This window comes from Actinia tenebrosa, unplaced genomic scaffold (assembly GCF_029948245.1).
Source record: "Actinia tenebrosa isolate PJP-AT-01 unplaced genomic scaffold, QUT_ActTen_1.0 utg724__unscaffolded, whole genome shotgun sequence".
Classification (NCBI taxonomy): domain Eukaryota; kingdom Metazoa; phylum Cnidaria; class Anthozoa; order Actiniaria; family Actiniidae; genus Actinia; species Actinia tenebrosa.
The window spans coordinates 25956-52563 of record NW_028292622.1 but is presented as its reverse complement, the minus strand read 5'-3'; the positions used below and the strand labels follow the sequence as shown (position 1 = coordinate 52563).

At 36.4% G+C, this 26608-nt stretch overlaps 1 protein-coding gene and 2 long non-coding RNA genes across 3 annotated transcripts; 1 reads left to right on the top strand and 2 right to left on the bottom strand.

The window, feature by feature from the left end:
- Positions 1–2073: 2073 nt before the first annotated feature.
- On the top strand, positions 2074–26107 carry LOC148904225 (uncharacterized). The gene is made up of 3 exons (XR_016118982.1): positions 2074–2428; positions 12702–12786; positions 25525–26107. It is a non-coding gene; the product is annotated as an uncharacterized LOC148904225 (long non-coding RNA).
- On the bottom strand, positions 9126–11075 carry LOC148904227 (uncharacterized; the record flags this gene model as incomplete). Its single annotated transcript, XM_089025547.1, has 1 exon — positions 9126–11075. A coding segment is annotated over exon 1 (1740 nt), but the record flags the coding sequence as incomplete, so codon positions are not given.
- Positions 12780–13849, bottom strand: LOC148904226 (uncharacterized). Its single transcript, XR_016118983.1, has 3 exons — positions 13716–13849; positions 13550–13620; positions 12780–13398 (listed from the first exon to the last, which is right to left on the bottom strand). It is a non-coding gene; the product is annotated as an uncharacterized LOC148904226 (long non-coding RNA).
- Positions 26108–26608: the final 501 nt, after the last annotated feature.

Sequence of the window (26608 nt, the reverse complement as noted above, 5' to 3'; positions counted from 1 at the left end):
AGTATAGTAAGTAATGTTAAGTAATGTAGTAATAGTAATAAGTAAGTAATAGTAAGTAATGTAAGTATAGTAAGTATATAAGTACTGTAGTAATAGTAGTCATGTAGTCCTGTAGTATAGTAGTCAGAGTCGTTAGTCAGTCCTAGTCCGCGTCGTAGTCAGTCCGTCGTCCTCGTACGTCAGTCCGTCGTCCTCGTAGTCCGTCACGTCCGTCGTACAGGTTGTGATGTGTAAGGGTAGTAAGGGTGGTAAGGGTAAGATGGAGTGAAAGTGGTTGAATGTTCAATGATTTATAGTTGTCACTCAAACAGAGAAAAGCTGTAAAAGGATACTTCTAGTGAGTTACTTATATGAAATAAATATCATCTGCATTCATTCAAAGTTTCTTTTATTTTATCTTCACATTGATCTTATATCCAATAGTTATTACTTACTCTATACAGTGAATCATGACTGATTAATAATTGAATGATAATAATAATCAGAAATCAATCAGAACATTGATGTCTTCAACACAGCCTCACAAGGACATGGAATGAATGAATGAACTTATTGAATTGATTATTATTATTATTATTATTATTGTTATTGTTATTACATATATATCAGTATTGTATAATTATTTGATATTGACTGCCTCATTCATTACTTCAAGTAGAGTTTTGTTTCTATTTATTTCTGGAGTTACATCAGCAAAGGGTTTGCCCTCCAGCTATTGAGAATAATAATAATAATAATAATTCTACAATACTGATATTGTTTAATAATAGTGGTTAGGGTTTGTTGGAGTTCGATGATACATGGAGGCAGCTAGCTGAATGAGTAGTCCAATGATTTACTTGTTCTAAAATAAGTATTATTAGAATGATTTAGCAATGTTTATATTTGATATGTTTACACTTTCTTCTTTTCTACTTTGATTTAAACATTGTATGCAATAAAGGCCTATTATTTTTATTAATTCATCCTTTGATCTAGAGAGAAACAATCACCCATAAGTAAGCTGCTTTCCCTATTTGTTGTTGTCGTTTGTGCTCGCCAAAATATCAAGACTTAAAAGTAATAACTATAACATTGAGCGAGCGCTTATTCATCGCTAAGGTGAGCGCTTTCGAATCAATAAATCACTGCCGTAAATAGATCAACAATTGTTAATAAAAGCTAGCTAGCTATTAAGTGAATTAAATAGAAGATAAACTGAAATACAAAGATAGAACTATCCATATCTTAGAAAAAATAAACACTTCAAATATCAAAGTAGTTCTGTCTTGAGTTTAGAGTTCACAAAGTACTGATGTTGTTTGTTCAAGCGATTTAGCTAGTGGAATGGCTGGCTGTTGACAGATCGAAGAAGCTTGGTATTATATCATCTAGCTCACTGACTGATCGAATGAGCTCCAATTCGGCTCGCAAAGAAGTGAGAGTTGAGTTAGCCTTCCAGTTCGCATTGATCTATTGATTGCTGTTGATCGAAGCAAGTCCTTTCTTGGCGTAAGTTGTGGCTCGTTTTGTTCGTAGTTTAGAAGCAGTAAAGCCCTTCGGCAACCTTCCCTGCCACGGAGAACAGATATTGAAGTCCAGAAAGGTTGTGCGATCGAAGAAAAGTTCTTGTTTTGAAGAATAAAGTAGCTTCATGCAGCGACAGAAACGAATCGAAATCTTATTACTGAGCTCTTTGTTATTGATCTATAAAAAACAGTGTCTAGACAGGGCGAGACACCGCTAATGGGTTTGCGAGAAAAAGCCCTCTCACTGCCTAGTGCATGAAAAACCGAGTACGTGATCATCCACACGTCACGAGGCCTGATGGCTAGATAGACGCGCGTGCCCAAGTTTAGGCGCCAAAACAACCAACCGTTGGCCTACGGCTAACGGCCCCCTTAACAACTGATGAAGATAACACAGGCAACCCAACCAAATGGCCCCCCGGCATAGCCCCCCCCCCCCCCCTTACACTGTAGATTAAGTACAAGTGCTTCGACACCCTCCACTCCGCTCGTCGCCCTTACGCCACACGTTCACTGGCCCACGAAACCTCCCGTGAGGGTGCCCAAACACAGATCCAGCCACCAGGTCTGGCCCTACATGGTAGCAACCAACACTTGACTCACTAAAAACTCACCTACCCATCACCAAAACCCCCCCCTATTGCTGACCATGCAAGCCCCTCTACACACTTCTTCGTGCAGAGCTACATTGCTGCCTTCATTAGGCTTAATGATGCCTTCGGGCACCTACTGGCTGATCTACAATTCCCTTCCCCTTTCTCTTATGGCGACGAGCGAGCGAGCGAAAGAACGAGCTCGATACCAACCCTCTCATTATATGCGCACACTATGCAAATCTATCATCCCTTAGTACGCCATTTTGTTTACCACACTTCTTCTGCTGCTTACTTCATTCCAATACACCCTCCTCTACAACCCAGGTAAGCTTCTTTTATTGTTTTTTAGTCGTGCTACACTGCAAACACTCCAAGTTGGCAACACTTTACACTCTTTTGTTGGCTTTCCATGCTTCAGCAGTTGCACACTTTCACTCTTTCTACTCTTCATTACATTACCATTCTTTTATACATATTACTTCACCTCAATTACAATGTTTACGCTTACTTTTGGCATCATATTTTGCTAGTTTTCAATGCCTACAGCCTAAGTTTACTCTAAGTTTTTGTCTTTGCCATTAGTCATTTCATGTTAGAATTCTTATGACCACCTTTTCTATTCAATTACTTGAATGTGAACATATACAAATTATACATTTCTTATTGAACTATTTTATCATTCTTACTATCAATAGCAACATAGGGTTGTTGGTTAAGTGCAAACCATTAAGCCCTCAAACACTAATAACTAAATAGTACTAAATACTACTTAATAGTTCTAATTATCTATTCTTATATTGTCTTATATTGCTAAGTGCTTCAGCTAATTCAACGCACTACTGAAGTATTATTATCTTTGCATGTTACATTGATGTCCTAAACCACCGCCTACACATTTACATTCATATTAACCCCTGTATGCTGGCCCCTCCTTCTCATACAAAAATAATGACAAAAATGAAAGAAAAATTCAAAGTAAAGAAAAATAACTTTGAAAAATATAAATCAAATGAAGAATGAAATGAAGAAAACAATTAAATTAAATTGAGGTTTAAAAAAAAGGCAATCAGTGATGTTTTCACCAGACGCCTTTTTGATTTGGTGAGTGAATCGCTGCTCTCGCATACCGCTGGCTATGAGAACACAGGGCTGACCCACAAGGTTTAATTTCTTGGATCATTTCACTATGAGAACACTGGGCCATGCACTGGCCCATTGTTCTCATTGCTAAATCCAAATCAAATACACATACTAATGCTTGCTTTTTCTTTCTTTTTTTTATATTTTTAGTTCCTTTCTTATCTTATTTCTATTTTATTTTTATTTTTGTCTTCATTTTTAATTTAATTACTTTTTTTTTTCAACCTCAATTTTATTTCTTTTTCTTTTTCTTGTTTTTCTTCTTAATCTATATTTATATTTTTCTACGCAAGCTCTGAAGGGACATTTCAGACTTAGGATATTTCAGACTTCGGACTTAGTATACTCCACACTTCAGACTTAGGATATTTCAGTCTTAGGATATTTCAGGCTTGTTCGGACTTCCAGTGGACTTCCCCATAGTACAAACTCATTGATAAAATGGAGGAAGAGGTATTTTCTTTCTTCACTCAGTTTTTTTGCCAAGTAAAAAAAGTCTTTTAAGCTTGGACTGGCACATCACAGCATCACAGCATTACAATCACAACAACTGCAGAACGCGGAGAAAAACCCTACGAGCACAGGAGACAGCCTGTGTAGCTCGGCTCTAGGGGGGGAGGGGAAAGAGGAGAAGTCTGCATTTTTTTATCAATGAATGTCATTGAAGCCATTGGAACCTGGATGTAACTAAAAAGCTGTATAATTCATATTCAACCACAATTTGAAGGAAAAGCTTGAGTGAGTATTGCAAAATGTATAAATAAGGCTGGCTGGCGCTGGTTGAACTCTGAAGTCTGAAATATCCTACGTTTGAAGTCTGAAATGTCCCTCTAGGGCTTCCGTATTTTTCATTTCATTTCATTTTCATTTTTCTTTCTATTTTCATTACATTAAATTAATTTTTTCATTTTATTTTCATTTTTCATTTTATTTTTATTTTTCCAAGTTATTTTTCTTTACTTACCCAGTGTTCTCTTATTGAGATCATCAGTGAAATTCAATCTTGTGGGTCGGCCCTGCGTTCTCATAGCCAGCGGTATCCCAGAGCAGCAGTTCACTCACCAAATCAAAGTGCCGTCTGGTGAATACATCACTGATTGCCTGATTTCTTTCTAACCTCAATTTTATTTTATTTTCTTTTTCCTTTTTCTTTCTTTTTTCTATATTTTCATTTTTCATTTTCTTTTCTTTTTTCATTTAGTTTTAATTAAATCAATTTAATTTTTTTCAGCTTTCATTTTATTTTCATTTTTCATTTCCTTCTTCATTTCATTTTATTTACATTTTTAAATGTTTTTTTTCTTTACTTTGGATTTTTCTTTCATTTTTGTCATTTTTTTTCTATGACAATGATGGGCCTTCATACACAAGTATTCATGTTGCTATCTATGAATTTTTTTAAACTTTTCGGTAATTTCAATAATATATCGTTCTGTGCATCTGCCTTTTTTTTCTGAGTCAGCATTGATATTCATTCCAAATTTTATCTTTTTCAATATAACCTAATAGTTGCTGATAAACTAGTTTCTCAAATATTTTTGATAATGTTGACATAATAGATATCAGTCTATAGTTAGTAGGGTCCGAGGTATCTCCTCCTTTAGGAACTGGTGTTACCTTTCAAAGACTCTGGTACAATTCCTCGTACAAGTGATAAGATCAATATTTCAAGCTAGTTAAATGGCCCTAACCCTAATTCATTACTCATTTACTTTGAAAATATTTTGATGCCATGAATTGGAATCCCAATTGATGACTCTTTCGCATCTACATTATCAGATATTATATCTTGCACTTCATTAGTGAGTATACCTCGGAACACAGCTATTTAGATACGATCTTTAATATAATTTGATGGATCTGTTTAGGTCTTAGGAATTTTGTAGTGTTTTTTGGTGGCCCTCTCTTTCCTTAGATATAACAAAATTTGGCCCTCCCCTAAATACTTGCACAATTTTTTCTGGCCCTCCCCTCCCCCACAACTTATTATTTAGGATGACTATGGCAAGCCAATGGTAGCAATATTTCATCCACAAATAAAATATTTCATCCACAAATACAATATTAAAATCATGGCTTAATTATTTATAAGCGAAAAAAATATATTTCATCTAAACTTTAATCTTTTTATTTATTCCTTTTTTCATTTTCTGAAGTTTAAAATTTTTATTTAATTCTAACAGATTTTTATTTCAACTTCATAAATATCTTTACATTTTCATTTAATATTCCTGGGACGGGCTTGGCCAAATCCGTCTAGGAACGAGATTCCAATGCTAACAGCAAAAATGGCTACCATACCTGACCGATATTATTTTTTATGACCGATACTATTTTCTATATATATTAACAATCTTCCAGCTAAACTACAGTCCAAAGTTCGACTATTTCAAAGGCGGATCCAGCCAAAATTATAGGGGAGGGGGGGCTAATTGAGTTTCTTCCGTCAACACAACGGAAAACAAAAGCATCGGTTTTTTTCTGCTGAAGGGGGGGGGGGGGGGGAATTCAGCCCCCCTTTGCCCCCCCCCCCCCCTTCCCTGGATCCGCCCTTGTATTTCCGGATGATAGTATTGTGTATATGACTGTGACTATTGAAACTGATGCTGCCACCATACAGAAATATCTTAAACCTTTTGAAGAATGGGAAAATAAGTCGCAGATGTCTTTCCACCCTGACAATATAATGTGCTTTGAGTCACACGGCGTAGGAAGCCTCTAATCTATGAGTACGTCCTACACAACCAGACCCTTAAGGAAAAAGATGCAGTTAAGCACCTTGATGTCACTGTACATCATAAGCTCTCTTGCAATGAACATATATGCTCTGTATTCAATAATTCATCCACAGGCTTTCTGAGATGAAACTTGCAAATTCACCAAAAACTCATCAGAGCTAACGCATACAATACCCTTTTTCGTCCTCAAATTGAGTATGCGTCTACTGTGTGGGACCCTTTTACCCAAGTGAACCAAAATAAGATCGAAATGCTTCATAGAAGAGCAGCCACATTTGATTGTAATGACTACAGCCGCGAAGCAAGTGCCACCGCGATGTTGGAAGAGCTTGGTTTGCGCAGTCTTAAGCAGCGCAGAGCTGACCATTGATTAGCTTTGCTGTACAATATTTTTTTAAAATTATAAACAACTGTACAAAATATTTTTTTTTATTATAAACAACTTAGTTGTTGTAGATCTCTGTAATGAACTGATACCCTTGACAAGAAACTTAAGAAATAATCACAACAGATCCTTTAAAACTCCTCTCGAGAAAAAAAGATATATACAATAAAGCTTTCTACCATCCAAAATAAATCAATGAAACAATAATCAACCAGCTGAGTTAGTCACAGCCCCAAATGTTAATGCATTTAAAAGTGGGGTCTGTAATAGTTGGCTTTTATTCTCGAAAGCTCTTAAAAAAATCTCTAACTCGTTTTTAACAGTAAGTCCTTACAATGGCTGCCTAAAAGTCTTAGGGGTGGCCCAACGGCCTGCAGGGGCCACAGGAAGCCCAAATGCTTAAATTACACTTATTACAACATCTCCCTCCTCAACACTGTTCAATGAGTCTTTGGGGCTTCTTTACAGGTCGTCCTGATCGTGTTGCCATTGGCAACTGATGTTCTGGTGATTTTGGTTTTTCTGAGATCCCTGCTGAGATGGGTGGCGGTAACACTGAGTGCGTTTTTTCATCTTGTGTCTTTGTGGGAGAGTCTTTAGGTTGGGGACTCATAAAAGTTGTTTTGAACTTGGGGATCATGTGTTGATCATTTGGAACTGCAATGATTTGCCTTCTATTCCTCCTGTAAGTGTGTCCTTGCTCATCTCGTACCACATAGGATCTCGGCAAAACTTCTGCTTTACGCCATTCTTTCGCCTGATTTGGACGAATTCGTACTTTATCCCCAGCGTTCAGAGGTGGCAGGTCTCGACTGCGTTTGTCATAGTTAGCCTTCGAAACATCTTGGCGCTGCTTAAGTGCTTTTTGAACCTGGCCAGGTTCCACAGCTCGTGGTACTAAGAGACGCCTGTGAGTTGGTAGTGTTGTTCGAGTTCGTCGACTCATCAGGAGCTGAGCAGGTGAGACCCCTATATCGTCAAAAGGGGTGTTTCTGTACTTGAGGAGTCCTTCAAACGGGTCTTTTTTATCTGCTTCAGCTTTTTTCAAAATTCTTTTTGCAGTCTGCACAGCTCGTTCTGCAGCTCCATTTGACTGTGGATACTCTGGTGAACTAGTCGTGTGTCGGAATCCCCATTCCTCTGCAAACCGTTTGAATTCATGAGTACAGTTAAACAGGTTTCTGGTGTTGCTGTATTGTGACCCATTGTCACTGACTACTTCAGCTGGGATTCCAAAACGTGCAAAGATTTTCTTCAAGTTGTTAATTACACAAGTTGCAGTAATCTGACGTAACGATTCTATTTCAAAATACTTTGAATAAAAGTCAGTGACTAGCAGATACGAGTACCCACCATACTGGAATATATCAGTTCCAACTACTTGCCAGGGCAATCCAGGAATGTCGTGTGGATGCAATGACTCCCTCTGCTGCTGATTGCGGAATGCATTGCAAATAGCACATGAGTTAACTTTATCTTTGATGTGGGCTGTCATTGACGGCCAGAAGACATAGTCTCTAGCAAAACTGAGGCTCTTTGTCACCCCCAAGTGTGCTCCATGGATGTCTTCAAGTACTTCACCTCTCAGTGCTCTTGGAACAACCATTCGGTCCGACTTAAACAACAGTCCGTCTTCTACACTCAACTCCTCCTTGTAGCCCCAGTATTCTCTGGCTAGTTCATCCACCTGCTCTTTCTCTGTCGGCCATCCAGTTAGAACATATTCCATCACAACTCTTGTGGTCTCATCTTGGCTTGATACATCCTTGAACCTCTGTATTGTGCTATTTTCCAATCCAGTATCCTCAATCAGGTGCACACCAATGACATCTTCATGTTCACTGATTGGCTGTGTGTCAAGTAAAGGGGCTCTACTCAGGCAGTCAGAGAGCGCTTGCTGCTTTCCAGGGACATAGCGCACGTCGAGGTCGTACTTGGTCAGTTTCAACAGCATCCTTTGTAGTCTTGGAGGCGATTCATTCAGTGTTTTCTTGAAAATAGCCTCTAGTGGCTTATGATCTGTTTCCACAATAACTCGTCGTCCATAAACGTATGTGTGAAATTTCTGCGCTCCCCATAGTATTGCCAAGAGCTCTCGCTCTATGTTGGCATATCTCCTCTCGCAAGGAGATAAAGTCTTTGAACTAAATGCAACTGGTTTGCCTTCTTGCATGATCACAGCACCAAGCCCTGTGCTACTTGCATCTACATTTAACACTGTTTCCTTTTGATTGTCAAAGTATGCAAGAGCAGGTGCGCTAGTGATGACAGATTTAAGTTGGTCGAATGCCTCTTGTTGTGGTTTCTCCCAGACAAATGCTACATCTTTCTGAGTCAGTTGGGAGATAGGTCCTTGGAGATCAGCCTTGTGCTCAATAAACTTGTCTAGGTAATTGATTGTTCCTAAGAACCGCAGAACGCCTGCTTTATCTGTGGGGTGTGGCATGTCAGCAATAGCTCTAATCTTCTCGGGATCAGGTTTCAATCCATCTGATGTGAATACATGCCCAACATAGCTGACTTCTGGAACTCGAAGTTTCGTCTTCTGAGGGTTGAACTTTAATCCTATTTCCTTGCTCCTTTCCAGAACAGCTGTTAACTTCTCATCCATATCTCTGCTGTCCTTACCGTGAATCAGAAAGTCATCGACTATAATTTCCACTGGGACTCCACTGAAGAGTCTATCCATCTCCCTCTGATAAATTTCTGGGGCTGAATTTATCCCAAAAGGGAGTCGGGTAAATCGGTATCTTCCCCAAGGAGTGTTAAAAGTCAGGAGTTTAGAGCTCTCATGGTCAACGGGAAGCTGCCAATATCCACTGCATGCATCAAGAGTCGTGAAGATTGTTGCAGCAGACAGTCGGTTGGCTACTTCTTCTACCGTCACCATTGGGTAGTGGGGTCGTTTCAAGGCCTTATTCAGGTCCCTTGGGTCAATGCAAATTCTTACACTGTTCTTCGATGGTGGTGAGTTCCTATCTTTTCCTTTTCTTTTGTCAATCACCAGCATTGATGACACCCAAGGCGTGTGTTCCTCTTCTTTCACGATGATGCCATCCTCTTCCATTTCTTTCAGCTTTTCTTGTGCTGGTTTTAGAAGTGCAACTGGGATTTTTCTTGGGGGATGTATCACTGGAGGTACTTTATGGTCAACCTCCAAATGTACTGCATTTGGGAGGGCACCAGGTTTATTGCTAAAACAGTCTATATAGTCACGCAGCACTGGATCTGCCACAAACTTTAACTCCTCTCTATCATGGTTCTTTTGTGAATCGATCCCTTTAGGTTGTGTTGAGTCTATCAGTTCGAGATTCATGAACTTGACAACCTCCAAATCTAAGCAAGCATCACAACTTAATAATGGTGTGAAATCTCCATCTACAACAAGGTATAGCAAATCCATTTTGCGATTGTTGTACTGAGTTGGAAGGCGCACACAGCCCTTTGGATGTACAGGCTTGGCTGCAAGCCAGCCTCTTAATGGCTGCTTTATTTTCTGTAATGGTGCCCTTGTAATGGTCTTGTACAGGTGATATGGGATTACAGTGGCTTCTGCACCAGTATCTGCTTTGACTCTGACTTCTTTTCCTGCGATTGTGAGCTTGATCATACTCTTGCTCTTTTTACTGCTGGATATCCCTCCAATCTCCACAGATCCATTGAAGAAATATGAATGAACTTCAGGGTTTTCCTCTGAGTCTTCTTTGGCTAGAACACTCTCATGTTTCTCTCCTTCAGCTTGGGGCTTTCTTTTTACCTTATCTAGGCAAACTTTTGCAAAATGTCCTTCTTTGTGACACTTGTTGCACTTCTTTTTGAATGCAGGGCAGCGATTCGGTTGGGTAAATGGGTGTTGGTACCCACAAAACTTACAAAGGCGAGCACTGTTTTTTTCTTTTTCTTTCACAGAATGAACACTTAATGGCTGGCCTGTGCTAGTAATCGGGGAGCTAAACTTGAATTTTTGCAATTCTGCTGCTTCATATGTTCTGCAATAATCGTGGGCACTCTGGAGAGTGAGTTCTGGTCTTTTTAGAAGTTCTCCTCTCAACTCATTTGACAGCACTCCTCCCACAATACGATCTCTAATCAACGAATCTCTAAGTGCACCAAATTCACATGTTAGGGACAGTCTCTTCAGTTCACTCACAAAATTATCTACTCTTTCTCCCTCTTTCTGATTGCGCTGATTGAAAACTAATCGCTCATAAATGACATTCTTTGCACCTTCGCAAAGCTCCTTGAATTTCTTGCACACATCATCATAACACTCTTTGTCTTCTCCCTCGTGAAATTCAAAATGGCTATACTCCTCGATTGCCTCTGGTCCTGCACAGTTAAGTAACAAATTTACCTTGACTTTACCTGGCTTTTCATCCTTTCCTTTAGCCACGAGATAAATATCAAATTGCATAATGAACTTTCTCCAATTCTCCGCCGCTTGGGCATCCAAGACCAATGGACCTGGTATCCGGTGTGAGTTGTCATTTTCTGCCATGTTCCTTCACGTATTCGAGCTTAATTCCTCTTTAAGTTCTTGTCTACTTCTGACACCATGTAATAGTTGGCTTTTATTCTCGAAAGCTCTTAAAAAAATCTCTAACTCGTTTTTAACAGTAAGTCCTTACAATGGCTGCCTAAAAGTCTTAGGGGTGGCCCAACGGCCTGCAGGGGCCACAGGAAGCCCAAATGCTTAAATTACACTTATTACAACAGGGTCTGTAAATTAGAACACTAACTTTGATCCTGGCCTACCCGCACACTTAAGCCTCGAAGAGAGGGAGTGCTTGTAATTTGGTAAATGTTCATGTACCAATGGAGTCAACAGAAGCGAAGAGAGGATAAGAGTTTTTCTCCCACCTTTTCCCTCTCTTCGCTTCTGTTTATGCTGTCACCCATGGTAGCCATTTTTGCTGTTAGCATTGGAATCTTGTTCCCAGACGGACTTGGCCGAGCCCGTCCCAGGAATATTAAATGAAAATGTAAAGATGAAATAAATAATTTTAATTTTAAAGATATTTATGAAGTTTAAATAAAAATCTGTTAGAATTAAATAAAAATGTTAAACTTCAGAAAATTAAAAAAACAATAAATAAGAAGATTAAAGTTTAAATATAATATATCTTTTACAGTTTTAAATAATTAAGCCACGATCTCGTTCCCAGACAGACTTGGCCGAGCCCGTCCCAGGAATATGAAATGAAAATGTAAAGATATTTATGAAGTTGAAATAAAGATCTGTTAGAATTAAATAAAAATTTTAAACTTCAGAAAATGAAAAAAGGAATAAATAAAAAGATTAAAGTTTAAATATAATATATTTTTTACAGTTTTAAATAATTAAGCCATGATTTAAATATTGTATTTGTGGATGACATATTTTATTTGTGTATTAAATATTGCTACCATTGCCTTGCCATAGATGGCCTTGTTTTTAATATAGCAGTAAACGAGTTGCTCGTCTTTCCAATCTTGTTGTCACTGAGTGACAGTAGTTGCCATTCTACTATCAAACTCTACTGTGTCATCTGTATCTGAACAAAGTTCAGCAAATATTTGTTCTTCCTCGCAATCCTCATCAGAAGATAATCCAGATTCTGCACTCCCATCAGTGTCAGTGTCACTGCCAGGCTCTGTAGTTGTCCAGTCTATTTTGCTTTCACCATGGCACTGCAGTTGATGTAACTTTAAAATGTTTATCTAGGACAGCTACAGTTTGTTTTCTTAAAGAGCCATCATCAAGCATCACAATCCCGTTGTAGTTTTCCTACTTTTTTCTTGCCTCTGCAGATTTCTTTTCAGTTTTGTCTTCCTTTCTTTTTTCTTTCTTCTGTTCAAGCAATTTTAAGTGTTCTAGATAGCTCTTAACGCCCCGATCAGCTTCATGCAGTGACAGCATAATTCTTTTTTTTACATTTCTTTTCGCCTTATTTTTATGCACAAAAAGCTTTGGCCCTCCCCTTAAGACTTGCACAATTCTTTCTGTCCCTCCCTTTTAGCCTGCATGAAAAATAATGACCCTCCCCCATTTGCACCAGTCCTCCCCCTCCCCCTCCCCCTCCCCCTCCCCCTCTAACCCTAGCCCTAATTCACCTGTCCCTTACAAGTTTTTCGAGAACCCTCATTAAAGTGAATGAAGTAAAGGTAGAGAGACCGTCAGAATACACTAGAGACTTTTGCTTTTTGCGGTTACTGCATTGCTTATTGTTTTTGTATCATCCTAAGTATAATGATTAATATTATTGTAATATTGATGCATTTGAATTATGAATAAATGTGATTTAAGATAAGTACCTACAATATTTCATCATGAATATTTCAATGTGATCTGAAGAGCACAGTGGATGGACCTTGCCGTGCACATTTAAAAGACAAGACCGTGTAGTCTTATAAACAGTTTGTGCGCAACAAAATATCAGGTAAATATATATCTTTTATTAATAATAATAATAATCTTTATTCACGTGTCAATACACTTTAGCATGAATATACTAATTGAGAACACAAAGTAATAATAAAAAAAGAAAATATAACAGTTATCAATAAAATCCATATTAACATTAATATATAAAATTTTAAATATCTCAAATCTATAAAATATCTTACTTAAGATCTACGAGAGTGCTAGTAAATATTAAATATAGTTGAACGATTATTCGTAATAATGGCCATGTATACCATACCAGTAAATCAATATCAAACCACAATAGTCTTAGGTTTTTATTTAAATCCTTCTTCAATCTTGTATGAATTTTGGAGTATTATGAAACAGCCAATTTAAATCGTTCTTACTGGCAGGTTAGCCTGGCAATTACTTACCCGCTACGCCACGTGGAGGCTACCGTTCTTCGTAGCGGGCACGCCACTTACACAAAGACAGAAAAAACCGACTGATAGGCAAACCACACACAAAATAGATACGCACGTGGAACAGAAACAGAAATTAAACTGAAACAGACATTTAAAAGGAATGCACATTAAACCGAGACACACATGCATCTAGTTTGGCTGTGGTACTGTCCAGGGGTTCCCTGTCAGATGAATATGATGTTATTATTAGAATGGATAGAATGAAACTATTATTTTATTCCTGTCATATATAGTATGACGACAACAACAGCAACAGTAACAATGATAAAAGCAACATTCTAAAAATCAGAAACAGCATTATTGTTTACTTACATCTTCAGAATAAGGCTTCAAATCTATGGTTACTTTGTAGTGCTTGGCTGACACTTCACTGGTTTCCTTGACTGATAAAATGATCAAATATATACTTTAAGCTATGGGTAAGATAGATGAGTCTTGATGAATTTCAAACAAGAATGAATTTAACAAAGAGCAGTACCTAACGTTTTTGTTGATAACTATCATTGGCAAGGCTTTATTCTGAAAAACACACACTTAAAGATAGTCAGTAAAAACGCGAAACGCATCTATCATATTCTATTTCTTCCATTTTTCCAGACCATTCTCTCGAACCTGCTCAATTTGTCCTAAATGAAAATAAGTGTTGAAATTCAAAATAAAAAAATTATAAATTGTTCCAAAAAACTGCGAAGTAACTTTGTATTAAATAATCATAAAGCTAAACATACCAAAGGCATTTAATTTCTTATACCCCTCTTATAAAATGTGAAAATTCTAAATCACATAATACAGTTATTCATCGATACCATGCCCAAGTAAATAACACTTCGTTATACATCGTATCATTCGAATGTGCTAGCACAAGAGAGTACATTTCTTCATTCGCAATGCGCAACTAAAAATACAATGTCCATCGTTTCCTTGGAATATACCAGTACAAAACAGTATGCATCGTGACCATCACAATATGTTATTGCAAAAAAATGTACACTCCTTCATTTATATATTCGCTATAAGTAGAAGTTCTATATACATCGTAACAATCGCATATGCTGTTAGAAGACCGTGTAACCTCGTCGTTTATATCATCCGCAATTAAATAACATTACGATTTATATAGTATCCATCGAATACCACGCTCTTGAAAGATACTACACTTCTTCATTTATAATGCGCAATTAAATAACATTCAATAATATGCAGTTGCAAGACGGTCCCCTTCTTCATTTATATCATTCGCAGGAAATTAAGGCTCAGTATACATCGTAGCCATCGAATATGCGCAAGACAGTGCCAAAGGCAAAACATACCAAAGGCATTTATTTTTTTATACCCCTCTTATAAAATGTGAAAATCCTTAATCATATTATAATACAGTTATTCATTGATACCATGCCCAAGTAAATAACACTTCGTTATACATCGCATCCTTCGAATGTGCTAGCACAAGAGAGTACATTTCTTCATTCGCAATGCGCAACTAAAAATACAATGTCCATCGTATCCTTGGAATACACCAGTAAAAAACAGTATGCATCGTGGCCATCACAATATGTTATTGCAAAAAAATGTACACTCCTTCATTTATATATTCGCTATAAATAGAAGTTCAATATACATCGTAACAATCGCATATGCTGTTAGAAGACCGTGCAACCTCGTCGTTTATATCATCCGCAATTAAATTACATTACGATATATGTAGTATCCATCGAATACCACGCTCTTGAAAGATACTACACTTCTTCATTTATAATGCGCAATTAAATAACATTCAATAATATGCAGTTGCAAGACGGTCCCCTTCTTCATTTATATCATTCGCAAGAAATTAAGGCTCAGATTACTTCGTAGCCATCGAATATGCGCAAGACAGTACCAAAGGCAAAACATACCAAAGGCATTTATTTTTTTATACCCCTCTTATAAAATGTGAAAATCCTTAATCATATTATAATACAGTTATTCATTGATACCATGCCCAAGTAAATAATATTTCGTTATACATCGCATCCTTCGAATGTGCTAGCACAAGAGAGTACATATCTTCATTCGCAATGCGCAACTAAAAATACAATGTCCATCGTTTCCTTGGAATACACCAGTACAAAGCAGTATACATCGTGACCATCACAATATGTTATTGCAAAAAAATGTACACTCCTTCATTTATATATTCGCTATAAATAGAAGTTCTATATACATCGTAACAATCGCATATGCTGTTGGAAGACCGTGCAACCTCGTCGTTTATATCATCCGCAATTAAATTACATTACGATATATATAGTATCCATCGAATACCACGCTCTTGAAAGATACTACACTTCTTCATTTATAATGCGCAATTAAATAACATTCAATAATATGCAGTTGCAAGACGGTCCCCTTCTTCATTTATATCATTCGCAGGAAATTAAGGCTCAGTATACATCGTAGCCATCGAATATGCGCAAGACAGTACCAAAGGCAAAACATACCAAAGGCATTTATTTTTTTAAACCCCTCTTATAAAATGTGAAAATCCTTAATCATATTATAATACAGTTATTCATTGATACCATGCCCAAGTAAATAACATTTCGTTATACATCGCATCCCTTGCATGTGCTAGCACGAGAGAGTACATTTCTTCATTCGCAATGCGCAACTAAAAATATAATGTCCATCGTATCCTTGGAATACACCAGTACAAAACAGTATGCATCGTGACCATCACTATATGTTATTGCAAAACAAGTACACTCCTTCATTTATATAATCGCAATTTCATAAAAGTTCAATATACATCGTAACAATCGCATATGCTGTTGGAAGAAAGTGCACCTCTGCGTTTATATCATCCGCAATTAAATTAAATTACGATATATATCCATCGAATACCAAGCTGCTGAAAGATACTACACTTCTTCATTTATAATGCGCAAGTAAATAACATTAAATCCTATGCAGTTGCAAGACGCTCGCCTTCTTCATTTATATCATTCGCAAGAAATTAAGGCTCAGTATACATCGTAGCCATCGAATATGCGCAAGACAGTACACTTCTTCATATGAATCCTGCACAACTAAATAAGAGTTCAATATCTATTTTTTCGAATATGCCAGTACAAAACAGCATGCATCGTGACCATCAGAAGATGTATTGCGAAAATGTACAGATCTCCATATATTCCATGCACAATTAAATAACATAATATACATCGTATCTATCGAATACATTGTTGAAAGATGCTTCACCTTCTTATTTACAATGCGCAACTAAATAACACTTCAATATTCATCGTATTTTTCGAATATGCTAATACATGTATTTGTAACTAAGTTAAAGTTTGTTAATGTCGTGCGCAGGTTTCATAATGGGGAATGGAAAATATCGCAGTTGACCAATTATCTCGTGGATCGCATATGGACGTTACAGTTTTAGTTACGTGTCGTGCGAAACAAAACAAAAAGTAGTACATCGAATGGGTCGAATATGCTGTAGCAAATCATAATACCATGTCCATCTAAAAAACAGTTTAATATACATCGTATCCTTGGAATATGCTTCAAGAAGACGTTAAGCCTCTTCATTTATATAATACACAATTACTGAATAACGGTTTATTATCTTTTTCGAATATATCTTTCGAATATGCCCTGGCAGGAGTGTACTCTTCTTCATTTAAATCATTCGCAATAAATAGCAGATAAATATACATCTTATCCATCGAATACATTTTTGAAAGAAACTGCACCTCCTTATTTACAATGCGCAACTAAATCGTCGTATCCTACGAATATCCTCATACATATATTTGTAACTCAGTTATAGTTTGTTAATGTCGTGCGCAGCTTTCAAAATTGTGAAATTGAAAAATCGCAGTTCGCTAAGTATCTTATGAATCGAATATGGACCTTACAACTTAAGTTACATGCCGTGCGAAACAACAACAACAACAAGAAAAAAAGGGAAAAAAAAAGAGGTACATCGAATCGGTCGAATATGCTGTACATTTCATGATACCATTTCATCTTAAAGAACCGTTTATTATACATCGTATCTTTTGAATATGTTAAAATAAGACAGTAAACGTCTTCAATTATATATTGCACAGTTATTGAATAACAGTACGACATATTTTTGTAATATATCTTTCGAATATGCCTTGGCAATAGTGTACACTTTTTCATTTATATCGTTCGCAATAAATAACGGTTAAATATACATCGTATCCATCGAAAACGCTTTTGAAAGATACTACACTTTCTCATTTACAATGCGCAGATAAATAACATTTCAATAGACATCGTATCCATCGAATACGCTAGAAAATATATTTGCTACTCAGTTAAAGATTGTTAATGTCGTGCTGAGGTTTCATTATGGGGATTGGAAAAAATCGCAGTTCACTAAGTATCTTGTGGATCGAATATGGACGTTACAGTTTTAGTTACATGTGGTAAGAAACAAAAAAGAAGTACATAGAAGTACAAAGAAGTACAAAGATAAGAATTAGAATAATAAACCAAGGTTTACCGAATTCAAAAATAGCAAATTGCGTTGTATTTATTAACTTAACTTACTTAAATTCCTTAATGAACTTAATTACTTAAACTTAAATTACTCCGACGATGAAGAAATCAACGATTAAAATGAATAACTTACAATCTGACCAAAACATGTTTTTGTATGGTTAATGTTGGGAAACAAGCTTGACCCTAAAAACGCCCATTTGGACTCTATGTGTTGTAGAACAATGATGAATATTTTTATGACAAAATATATGTCATGAAGGTTTAAAAGAATAATGTTCCGAGGGTTAACGAAAGATGAAAATACTGGTCGAAAATAGGTAGAAGGAAAAAATGATAGACTTACTTATCGAATGCCTCCTTGGTCATTTGGTTCCTTGGTTCCTTGCTTTGTAGATTCATCGCCTTCATGATTCCTTGATTCCTTGGTTTCTTCTCCCCTTGGTTTCTTTCTTCCATGGCTTCTTCCCACCTTGGTTATTCCATGCTTGAGTATTCCCTACATGTTTCCTTCCTTCACTGCCTAATTGCCTTCCTACCTAACTGCCGTAGTGGCTAACCTTCTTTGCCACGTCTTTCACGACGTCTCCCTGAACGCAGCGACAGCATGCCCGAAAGAAAGGCATCAACTATCCCCAAGGCCCGGCAACCGGGGCGGCGTCCTTCGGCGAGGCATTCGCTGCAAAGCTAGGCCTCTCCAAGACAGAAAGTCACAGTTTAGCCAACGGCGATGTCGGCGCAAGCGCTTCTTAACTTTATTTGGTTCCTGTTGAAACTCGTGGTTTGAAGGCGCAATAAATCCCTCGAAGCAAACTCTTGTGCTTGCTTCGAAGTGACCTATTGGGCGCCATTGCCTTTTTTTACAATCGTCTTTTCAGGTAATATTTACTACGTTTGCCTTTCCCAACAAGGCTACTTTGGATTCGTGGCTGATTTCGCTTTGTTCCCTTTCAGCCCTTTCATGAACTCGTGAATTTCTGTTTACTCATGCATTTAACTTTCATTCATTTCAGTCCTTTCATACTTCGTAGCCTCAGCCTTATTGTCTCAAATGTCCCCGAACGCATGGCCGGCATGCCCGAAATCCAAGAGGCTTATAGTATCCCCAAGGCCAGGCAACCGGCGTGGTGTTCTTAGGCGAGGCATTTGTTGCAAATTTATGCCTCTCCACAACAGAAAGTCTGTTTGCCCTTGCCCTTCTTTGACAAACGTCTTTGTAACTAGTATTTACTACTTTGGTCTTCCCAAGCAAGGTCAGTTTGGATTCATGGCTGATTTCGCTTTGTTCCCTTTCAGCCCTTTCATAAACTTGTGAATTTCTGTTTACTCATGCATGTAACTTTCATTCATTTCAGTCGTTTCATACTTCCTAGCCGCAGCCTTATTGTCTCCTTATTGCTTCGAGGTGACCTATTGGGTGTCATTGCCCTTTTTTTACGACGTCTTTCATCGGCACATCTTCACATCTAAACTTACTGAAATTGCTATAATTATGATAACTATTTAACTATCTATTATGACTATGTAATAGCTATTTCTATTTTTATATTGCTAAAATTTGGTATCTAATTATTGTTAAATTACCCCAGCAATGAAGAAATTAATAATCGAGATATATAACTTACGATCTGACCAAAACCTGACTCCATTAACCAACCATTGCGCATTATTGTTCTTGAACCATTCGGAGGTGCATTCTTGTGTGGTAATGTTTCATAGAAAGGTCAAACCAACAACACCCATGTAGACTAGACTTAATTGTGGAGTGGTGGGGAAGGGTGAGGTCCAAATCAAGCTTGTCTGTGGTACTGCCCGCCAGGGGTTCCCTGTAAGATGAATATGAAGTTATAATAAGCTAACAGCAATAACAACAGCATTGTAAAAAAAAGAAACCGCATTATTGTTTACTCACATCTTCAGAGTAGCCTTTAAATCCACAATCACTTTGGTGGTAGTTTCTTGACATATCATTGCTTTTTCTTGAATTTCTAAAATAATAAAATAGATAATCATTAAACTTATAGGTAGAATATGTTTTATAAATATAATTAGATAACAAGATTATTGATTCAAATAGGGTAAAAAAATCAAATAAGATTACATGACTTTCTATTGATATATGTCATTGCCAGTGATTTAATCTGAAAACATGCACACTAAAAGATAGTCAGTAAAGACACTAAATGCATCAAATTTATTCTACTTATCCTTAATACTTCTCACAATACCGATTTAAATCCAATGCGGCTTCTATATAACCTATATATACCTATACCTTTATTATGGACATCTTTGAAGGAATTTAAAAAGAAGTTGAAGGCATACTTATTTAGGCAAGCCTTTTTTATGTAGTTTTCACGAATATTTGTTCGTACTTATATTTTTATATTTTTAGTTATTTATTTATTTTTTGTTCAAGCATATATTTTTATAGTTATTTTATTATGAATATATTTTAACTTATATTATTCATTTTGATCGCTTTTCATTTTTAACTACAAACGGAAAACTTTCAAAAACAAAGCAACAGGATATGAAAAAAATGTTAGAAGATAATAGTCTAAACCATGCAAGCAGGCAAGCAGGCAAGCAGGCAAGGCAGGCAGCAGCAGGCAGGCAGGCAGGCAGGCAGGCAAGCAGGCAGCAGGCAGGCAGGCAGCAGGCAGCAGGCAGGCAGGCAGGCAGGCAGGCAGGCAGGCAGGCAAGCAAAGCTAAATAAACAAACAAACTGAAATATATGCATATATTAGACAAACAAATTAAACATTAAAGAAACAAGGAAACAATTATAAACTCATACAAACAAATAACAGTGATAGAGGTGACCACCAAAAGCAACTTGCATCCATTTCGCACCATCTCCAGAACCAAACTCATTTTTAGCTTTCCGATTCCTTGGAGGTTTTTTGTCATTAGCCTGAAAAAGATAAATTTCTATAAATTGCCCTATTTCTGAATCACTATGACGTCACTGCTTGTTTATGTGGGGGATCGATAGAATTGCCAAATTGAATTGCCCTAACCCTGACCCAAAATTTGCTCCTAGCAAAACAATTTCATCTAAAATGGCCTGGTTTTCAGATTTAATATGTGTTAATATGCACCAAGAAATATTCTGAGAGTTTGCTGGCCTTATTCTACTTAACTTCGTGGATTGATACGGGTTTTAGAACAATTTTCGATCAATTTGCGTTGATTTCAGACCCCCTCCTTTGCATTTAAACATTAGATTGTTTTGATGTCACGTCATAGTGAAATTAAGGGCAATTGAATTTATACTATACCAACTTTTATCTGTAAAATGCTGTTTATCAGCTTATCAAGTTATTTTTGCGTGTACAGATCTTCAAGAGTTTTGGTCTTACAAAAAATGTATTGTCAACATTGTCTGATCAGCCTTCAGCAAAATAAGTGGGTGCATTTACCCTCTGGTTACCCCCCATTAAGAGGCAAAGTATTATGGGGATGTGAAAGTAGAGAATAAAATAATTAATATGTTAAATTTTTGTTAAGGAAAAGATACTGTAACTTCAGGGGTCTACTTGCTTCATTGGATACAGTTAGTTATTTTTCCATTTTTAAAAACAAGCTTTTTAAATATTTTTTAGATTTTGATAAAAAAAATAGCATAAGGGTACTGTACGATAGATTTTTTTCTTCTTCATATACTTATTTCATTATTTCATTATTTAACCAATAATCTACACTGAGGCACGAAAATCACAGGTTTTGGATATATCTTTTGTAGCCTAATGTTTCTGTTTTGTTTTCTTTTTCTTTTTCGAGCCCTTGTATTACACTTATTTCAATAAAGTTAGTCACCAATTAAAACACCTAGAAAGCTGATATCACTGAGCATCATGGGAAAATTAAATATCTTAATATTTAATATTTTAATATCAAACAAGTAAAGCTTTTGATTTGCAGCTTGAGGATGCTCAGAAGAGATGAGACTGTAACTGGTAAAAGATCTAAAATCTATCAACAGTTATTAAAGCGGTTGAAACATTAAAATTAATGTATCTATATACCCATAATCCTTATTGGTCTCAGCTTTGTAGCTTTTCAGGCGACTAGCTTTATTGAAATAAGTGTATACAATGGATATACAGTCAATTCAAAAAATGTTGTTGTCGACTGGCTCAAGCCTGGTACGCAACTTGACCGAAAGGAATATGAGGAAAAACCACTGAAGCGGTTAAATATTCGTTCTGAATTAATTGTTCTCGCTAGTAATAAAGATAATAATGGCAAGAAACAATCCATCAAATGCATGTCTTTGGGTTTAGGGAAAGAAAAACCAAGTTATAGTTATGATTCAGTTCACGAATCCGAAAATACGAAGGCATTAAAAAACGTCTCCTCCAACTCTTTCTGCTCGCCTATGAAAGTTCGTGCTGTAAACCAGGCATATATAACTAGTCAGATAAAATTATGGAGTCAACTCGGCTTCAATGATTGTTACCCAGAGTTCCTTTCGGTCCAGTCACGTAGGCTTGAGTTGGTTGACAACAACATTTTTTGCATTGACTGTATATGTTTTGTGGACGCAGGGTTTTCTTGTTTCTGTGTTTATATATGTATACATTATACTTAATTTTCTCTTTTCTTATATTTATACTTTTAGGTTCTTAATCACTGATTTTAGCATAGATTTTATTTAGATTCTAATACCAGCTGTTCTATCGTGTCCAGCTGATTGGTTTTTTAAATCAGGGTAAATAAAGATATTATTATTATTATTATTATCATTATTATTATTATTATGTAATATATACAGTATGAGTGGCCGTGTTGTATCAGATATACAACCACGAGGCGTAGCCAAGTGATTGTATATCTGATACAACACGGACACGAATACTGTATATGACTTATCAAAGGTTAGTTCCTTTGTGTTTCACTAAAATTTTCAAAATTAAAGTAAATTTGGTAAAGAAAATCCAACTTAAAGCTTATGCAAATGAACACAGTTTTGTATCAGATTTACAACACTCTTCACAGTCGTGCCGTGATATCTGTTGTGTTTTCCTCATGAATTATTAATGAGTTGGATAATATTATTTAATGTGTGGCACTAAATATTCAATGTGTGTTGTCCACTGAATATAAAAATTTAAAAATATTTAATTTGTGGCACTGAATATTTAATGTGTGCCACTGAATATTTAATGTGTGCCACTGAATATTTAATGTGTGCCACTGAATATTTAACGTATGGCACTAAATAAATGTTTGAAACTAAATAATTGCATGAAACTAAATAAGTTTATGGAACTAAACAGATGTATGGAACTAAATCAATCAATCCATCAATCCATCAATTCATCAATCAATCCATCCATCAATCCGATAAATAAATAAATAATGATTAATTAAGAATTTAAAACTACACAAAAATTTGATCACTTTTTTAAAGTTAAAATATCATTACAAAGTTTGTTTTTAAAAGTCTTATTACTCTCTGGAAAGTTTCATGTCTTTTGGTAAACATTCCATTCTTTAATCGATCTTACAGCAAATGCACGTCCACCTTCTGTTTCCTTTGTATGTCTCTGGCAACTCAGATTTAGACTACTGAAGCGAGTAATTCTGCTGTGTATGTCACATTAGTTTTGAGTTTAAGTATCCATCTCTCTATACTTTATAATTTCAATCTTTTTTAGGAGTTTCTACAGTAATGCTTACAAAAATATGTTTTCTACGCGTAAACATAAAACCATGTTTGCGTTCGGTTTGACGTCTATTAACTATGATTCGGTATAGTAGGAGACTGAATCGGTTTACCTCGCACACGAGACACATTTTGAGGCGCAAAGCCTAGTAAAATGTAGCACTTTAAACTAGATTTTTATCTAGTTTAAAAGAAACGTTTTAACAAAGAATTTTAAAAGCCTTCATTTTCTGCTGTTTCTTTTTTAAAGTTCTAAAATTTACTCCAAAATCAAAGAATCTGAATAAAAAAAAAAAAAAGCACAAATACCCCACTACTTCTCTATACGTTTTAATTTCAGTCTTTTTTAAGAGTTTTTCTATTAAGTAATGCTAACGAAAATAAGTATTTTCTACGCGTAAAATAAGAAAGTCTTACCTCATTAATTCGAAGTCTTCGCAGTGCAACTGAGTTAAAAATTTGAATCTGCGCCTTTTACGAAGACCATGTGCACCTTTTGCTGTTCATTAACAGAAAATGTACATTCATTTGTGCCAATACTTGTATCAATAACGTGTAATGTACTTTCATCAACACCACAAGTAACATCATTAGCGCGGATCAACTTTCAATAAAGATATTTGAATATGCGTGTACATTCATGGATCAATAGACTATCAATAGCGCGTTTGTACATTCATGTGCGCGGAATGTATTTTCTTGTGCGCGTATTTCCAAAAGTGAAAGTTCATTAGTGCTATTAGCATAGCCATTGACAATCTATAACGCGTTTGGACAATCATGAGCATCAATGTAGCATTATTTAACGTGGTTCGACAAACATTTGCATTATTCAAATAAACATTTAAAGAAAAAAAGGGATCATTAGCGTTTTAACAATTCACAAAAAATTTAAGATAGAACAAAAGCTGATTTACATGTACTGTGTAAAAACGATAACCTTAACTTCTGAAGGATATAAAGAAGCCGTTGAACGCAATAAGCCTTTTCATAGTTTAAGAACCGATTCCACTGCGCATGCGATTTTATCCCGAATTTCTCACCTTCTTTTGTTTAATTAAGAACAAAAGAAGGTTTAGACAAAAGAAGGTAGAAATTCGGGATAAAATCGCATGCGCAGTGGAATCGATTCTTAAACTGTGAAAAGGCTTATAGAGACCTACATTTAGCGATAGCAGTCACTTTTTGTACGATATGCTACCGAGAAATAGAATTTAGAGCACTAATTGTAACGCAAGAGAGATTTTGCTTACTAACATTATGTTACTAAAGAAAAACGCTAATGATTGCTATTTTTCTCAATGTTTATTTGAATCATGCAAATGTTTGTCGAACCACGTTTAAGATTGCTACATTGATGCTGATGATTGTCCAAACGCGTTATAGATTGTCAATGGTAATGCTAATAGCACTGATGAATTTTCACTTTTGGGTATAAGGAAATTAGACCACTGTTGTGACTGTTCTTTATGTAATAGCTGATTTTAATTTCAATTATGATTTATATTTTCATTCATTCATTCATTCATTCATTTAGAAATTTATGAATTTATTCATGTATTTATTTATTTTTGGGAGGGGTCTTACTTCACTCCTCCATAACTATTTTAATCAAGAATTCTACTACCATGTATTAAGTTGACTATTGAAAATCACTCTAGTCAAGTTATTTTATCATTTATTTTAGAGTCCATTTACATTTTCTATGCTAGATAACCCATGTTTGGGATCTATTTACTTATGCCTCCAAGCAATACACATTCGTCTTTCCAAACATTGCTAAACATTTCCATTTATCATTATACTATTACCTAGTAAATTTTTCTTTCTCACATGTTATAGCATTTTTCAAATATTTTAAAATCTTCTGTCTTAGGTTTTTCTAAAGCTGTTTAAGCAAAAAAACAAAAACACAAAAAAAGAGGCGCCTTCAAAGTTCAACAGAAAGTACAAAAAATTGCACCCAAAAAGTCAAGACAATTTGTCTGATCACAGGCAATTCCAGAAAAATTATCGTTTTCACCAACAAATAAACAAAATACCTTTCCTAACCAAAAAAAAACCATTAAAAATTCGCCTCTTTAAATCTGTCTAGACACTAATTCCACGCACCGACAACACTCAATTGGCTTCCTAACAACCCCTCTCTACGTGACTTATGACGTCACCACGCTGCCGCCAACGCGTCTGCCATACTGCATCCGGGAACACAACAACATACAAAATGGCGCACCACAGGAAACCCACTACTCAACAAACACATAGGCTCCTGCTAACAAAAACAATACGGACAACAAGTCTTTGGCCACCTTCCACTTTGCTCCTCGCCTTACGGCCACCTCTTCTATGGCCCAACGAACTCCTCATGAAGGTGCCCAAACACAGATCCCGCATCGAGGCTCGGCACTCCAGCAGGTAATACAAAACCCCCATTGTAGATGACTAAACACACAAAACCCTTCCCGTGTTACCAACGAGTACGAATCCACACAGTTCTTCGTGTAGATACCGATTTAAACCCTAAAATCTTCCCGATCTTGTTGCCACAGTAGTCGTCATTCTAGTATCAAACTCTTCTGTGTCATCTCTATCCTCACCACAACTTTCTTCTTCATCAGTATGTGAGCAAAGTTCAGCCAATAATTATTTGTTATTCCTCACAATCATCATCTGAAGATAATGCAAATTCTGCACTTTTTCAATTTTCTTTTTCAATTCCACCCTTGGTATACATATGATGGAAGTGATACACATACTTCATAAGCAGCAGTAAGGCGGACTCGCGATCGATGCCGTATATTTGCGGGTTTAATCCGCGGAATTACGAAGGCGGGTACAGCAGAATTACGGGATTTCCCGCGGTGTGTCCTTACTGCTGCTGTGTTGGGTACCGCAAACGGAGGTTAAAATATCCTTTATATATAGATGGATACCATCAAAAGCATTAGAAATAAAACTGTGCGCAAGCTCAGAACTCAGGTGCTGGACCGCTTAGACGCCGACTTTGCCTTCACGACATTTATGGAGGGAGATACAGACGAGACAATGGACGAGGAAAGAGCAGAAAGGATAATCAATTTGATGCCCGAAGGCGACTACCGTTTGGAGTTGACGTTTATAAAGTATTTAGACGGCGAGTGGATAATAGAAAAGGGCAGGAATCCAATACGGGCGTCTGG